This window comes from Myotis myotis, unplaced genomic scaffold (genome assembly GCF_014108235.1).
Source record: "Myotis myotis isolate mMyoMyo1 unplaced genomic scaffold, mMyoMyo1.p scaffold_m19_p_6, whole genome shotgun sequence".
In the NCBI taxonomy this organism is placed as follows: domain Eukaryota; kingdom Metazoa; phylum Chordata; class Mammalia; order Chiroptera; family Vespertilionidae; genus Myotis; species Myotis myotis.
The window spans coordinates 28,188,135-28,192,921 of NW_023416368.1; the positions used below are offsets into that span (position 1 = coordinate 28,188,135).

General features: G+C 45.1%; 1 protein-coding gene across 1 annotated transcript; it reads right to left on the reverse strand.

Annotated features, from left to right (window-relative positions):
• Window positions 1-828: 828 nt before the first annotated feature.
• On the reverse strand, window positions 829-3,939 carry LOC118657562 (protocadherin gamma-A1-like). Its single transcript, XM_036311679.1, has one exon. The coding sequence runs from the start codon at window positions 3,802-3,804 to the stop codon at window positions 1,369-1,371; it is 2,436 nt and encodes an 811-aa protein (XP_036167572.1). The 5' UTR covers window positions 3,805-3,939; the 3' UTR covers window positions 829-1,368.
• Window positions 3,940-4,787: the final 848 nt, after the last annotated feature.

The window sequence follows — 4,787 nt, forward strand, 5'->3', positions numbered from 1 at the left end:
CTTCCCTCCCTCCCTCCCTCTTGGGTTCAGTGTTTTGGTATCACAGCTCACACCTGAGATATTTTCCATGTTCATTTTCTGAAACCAGTCATCTGTATCCATCATTCTCCCTTGGTCTTAGGCTTGCAAGTTATGACCAAAAGATTTGGTAGGCAGCATTTTTATGCAATTTCCCCTTTTAAACTAGCTTAGGGGCCTAATTGCTTATTTTGCATTTAAGTAGTAAGCCTGGCTCAGGTCCCTTGTTTAGCCTGAAGCACTTTTGTCTCCATTACACTGCTGAAACAACCTCCTGACCTTCACTGCCTTCAACTAAATCCAAGATTAGAACTCCCACAACTTTAGTCTACCTCACCTCTACCTCACCTCTTCCTTTTTCACTTTTCATCCATTTAAATATATATCTTTTATTTGTGCCTTACTATGCTTTTGCTTTCCTCTTTTTAATATATATATGCAATTTATTGAAGCATAGTAAGTAAATCAAAGCAAGGACTTACTCCCCTATGATACATTTTTTTGTGAAGAGCTAACACACACATTAAAATGGGATATAATCCTGGCCCATGTGGCTCAGTGTTAGAGCATTGGCCTTCGCACCAAAGGGTCATGGGTTTGATTCCAAGTCAAGGGCGTGTACTTGGGTTGCAGGTTTGATCCCACAGGGGAAGCAAACAATGTTTCCCTCCCTTCCTCCCTCGCTCCCTCCCTCCCTTCTTTCTCTAAAAATCAATAGAAAAAATATCCTCTGGTGAGGATAAACAAACAAAAAAACTAATTCTCAAATTGCGTAGTCAATTTTCTATCATTCATTTTATTACTTCATTTTATAAGTAACTTAAACACTTGATGTGTCATAATTTTATACTAACACAATAAAAATTACTATTTTAGAAAATCTTTACTTCTTTAAATGTCCCAAATAAAATAGCTCCCTCTCACCTGACAGATGACCTCTACATTATATTTAGGAATAAATTTGAAGGAGTTTGTAATGTAAGGAAATTTGAAAACACTATTAGTAACATAAATATTGGTGTGTCTTTGCTAGTCAAACCCTATCCTTGCCTATAAGGCAATGTAAACCAAGAAAACACACTATTTGGTGAGAGGCAAGTGAGAGGATGTTAGAAGGCTGCGCTCCTTCACCACTGAAATGGCACTTCACACATACTCTTCATCCCAATCACCTACAGTCTCCTTTTCAATGAAAGGACAATTATAAATATACTGGATATAAACAATTAATAATGATTTCCCAGGATTTGCAAATAGAAATCTACAAAGATATATGGGAAATAGAACTGCTAGCAGTAAAGTGAAAGCAAGTAAGCAAACTCAGGGATTCTTTTTATCTAGGTAAATTTACTACAAAAAGTTTACCTGTGAAAATATTTCCTTTTTGTCTTCAAGTAAAGACTGAGGCGCTGAGAGAAAATCCTTTTTCTCGTAGCTCTCCTGGCTGATGAGTGTGTCTGCATAGTTGGGCTGTGGGAAGATCAGGTGACTCTTCCGCGAGCCCGCAGTGAGGGAGACTTCGTGGGAATAGGTCTGCAGAAAAGCCTGCACCCTGTCCACGCCCACAAAGTGCGAGGCAGGCAGGCCCTCCAACCCGCCTCCTGAAGCCTGGAGCAGACGTGACATGTGCCAGCGCCTCAATCTGAGCGCCAGCAACACGATGACAAAGGCTAGAAAGACGCAGGAGACAGCAGCCACTGCCACCACCAGGTACAACGTGAGGCTGGAGTCATCAGGGTCAGCGGAGGGCTCCAGGTTGCCCAGGTCGGCCAGGACATCTGGGATGCTGTCAGCCACAGCCACTGTGAGCGTGACAGTGGCAGAGAGAGGGGGCTGGCCATGGTCCTGAACAGCCACCACCAGGCTCTGCTTGAGCGCATCTCTGTCCAGCAGGGCCCGGGCAGTGCGCACCTCTCCCGTGTGCAGCCCCACCGCGAAGAGCCCTGGCTCGCTGGCCTTGAGCAGGCGGTAGGACAGCCAGGCGTTCTGGCCTGAGTCTCTGTCCACTGCCACCACCTTGGTCACCAAGTAGCCAGGTTCTGCAGAGCGGGGGGCCAGCTCCACGCCGGTTGAACCATCGGTGGGGAGAGTGGGATACAGGATTTGGGGCGCGTTGTCGTTCTGGTCCAGCAAAAATATGCTCAGGGAGGCGTTGCTGCTAAGCGGAGGATCCCCGCTGTCATGCGCAGTCACTCTCAGTTGTAGGTCCCGAAACTGCTCATAGTCAAAAGATCGCATTGCGTACAGGACGCCGGTGTCTGCGTTAATGGAAACATAGGAGGACAGAGGTGCCCCCTGGATGGTGTCCTCTGCCAGGGAGTAGGTAACTTGTGCATTCTCATCGCTGTCAGAGTCATGGGCTGTCACGGAGAAGATGGAGGCGCCTCTGGGGTTGTTTTCCGCTATGTATGTGGAGTAAGATTCCTGGCTAAAGGCCGGGGGGTTGTCGTTGATATCTGTCACTTGCAATGAAATGCTCATTTCAGTAGATAGAGTTGGAGTTCCCTGATCCGTTGCTGTTACTGTGATGTTGTACCTGGAGGTAAGTTCTCTGTCCAGTGTTCCTTCTGTCACTAAACGGTAATAACTATCATCTAGTCTTTCTAATTTAAAGGGTAGATTTCCAGGAATGGAACACATAGTATGACCATTGTCTCCAGAGTCCTGGTCATGCACACTGATAAGAGCAATTATGGTTGCAGGAGGAAAGTTTTCTGGGACCGCAGTGGTGACAGAGGTGATGGTCACTTCTGGGGCATTATCATTTACATCCAGAACTTTGATCATTACCTTAGTTCGAGACATAAGACCTGCACCATCCTGAGCTTGAATTTCCATGGGATACATTTTGTATTCTTCAAAATCCAAGGGTTCTTTATTCGATATTTCTCCTGTATAAGAATCCAATTGAAATATTTGGGCTACTCTTTGGTCTGTATTATGAAAGGAGTATGTTACTTCCCCATTGGCTCCTTCATCTGGGTCAGTGGCTTTTACTGTGAGCAGTCGAGTGCCTGGGGGCACGTTCTCTGGGACACTCACGTGGTATTGTGCTTGAGTAAATGCTGGAGGGTTGTCATTTGCATCCACTACCTGAACACGAATCCGGAGGGTTCCGGAGAGGACTGGGCTGCCCCCATCAGAGGCCGTGAGGAGGAGGTGGTGGACAGCTTCTTCTTCTCTGTCCAGGGGACTCTGCAGCACCATCTCTGGGGGTTGGGACCCGTCAGCTCCTTGCTGCACATCCAGGGAGAAATGCGGATTGGAGCTGAGCTGGTAGCTCTGCAGTGAATTAATACCCACATCAAGGTCTTGCCCAAAAGGCAGAGGAATCCTTGTACCTGGAGCGGTTAGTTCATTCATTTTAAATTCCACTTCCTCTAGCTGGAATTGGGGAGTGTTATCATTAATATCAATTATTTCCACTTCAACAGGGAAAAGCTTCATTTTATCCTCTACCAAGATGTTAAAACTCACCAGACAGCGCAGGCTCTGAGCGCAGAGCTCCTCCCGGTCTATCCTGCCCACTGTGACCAAGCTACCGCTTCCAGTACTCAGAGCAAAAAGCTGCGTCCTACCTCTGGAGACGATGCGGACTCCTCGCTCCGCCAGCTCCTGGGGTTGTAGCCCCAGGTCTTTGGCGATATTGCCCACGAAGAAACCTTCTTCTGTCTCTTCTGGCACCGAGTAGCGGATCTTTCCAGCCTGGGCTTTCAACAACGGCCCCAGAAAAAGGAACAGCAGGACCAGCCCGCTATAGCCGGGCAGCTTCACCCAAATAGCCATTGCTTCCTCGCTTCAGTTTTCTCCCAGTCCGGTATCAAGGGTATTGTTCCTCTGCACTTCTGAGCCTAAACTAACCGAATTTTCAGGAGAATCCAGAGCAGAAAGTGGAACAGGAGCAAGGTCTGAGCAGCCTCCGGGAGACTGTTTTCAATCTGGCGGTGATGGAGGTTCTAAGAAGCTTTTTTTTTTTTTTTTTTGGTGAGGGGTGAATGCGCGCGCGCGCGTACTGTCTGTACCTCCCAGACTGGTGAACAGCGGCGCCTAGAGTCATAACCAGTTACTGCACTCTTTTGAAATAAATACTCTCTTCTCATTAACCTTATCTATCAAGTCTTAGTTTATTTGTCAAGGAAATAGTTAAGCATTGTACAATATATGCGTGAAAAGGAGAAACTATTTTCATTTATTTAATCATATCTAAATATTGCTAAAGTTCAGCATTCAGTAGAAACCCAGTGTTCCAAGCTATCTGCTTTCCCCATTTGCTGTTCAGAGGGAATACCACAAAAGGGACAAAAATCATCCCTCCACTCTGTGGTATGTGTTGACCACTTGATAACTTATCAGGCCACATAGATGATCCACTGACCTGTGAGGATGAAAAATCAAATGGAAAAACGAACCTCTAGAATATAAGCTAGACTTTTAAAAAATTGGACTGTCCCATTTACTCTCCACTGTGCTTTGAATATTTATCAGAAACCTTGGCCTTTTTGAAGGACATGTTTTAACCCAGCCTCATTTTTTGTCCTTTTTCTTACTTGTTTATGTATTATGTGGATTTTAAAAGATCTCTAATGTGAGTTTTTAAAAAAGACCTTTAGTTCACCAAAAGGTAATATATTTTGAATAAAATAATACTGGACTCTTGGAATTGCATTGGGAATATGTCATATGAATTTCTAATTTAGACTTTGAATTTAAGAGATATAAGAGGTGGTGATATTATGCTTCAAAACTGAAAAGAAAGGGGCTGCATCTTT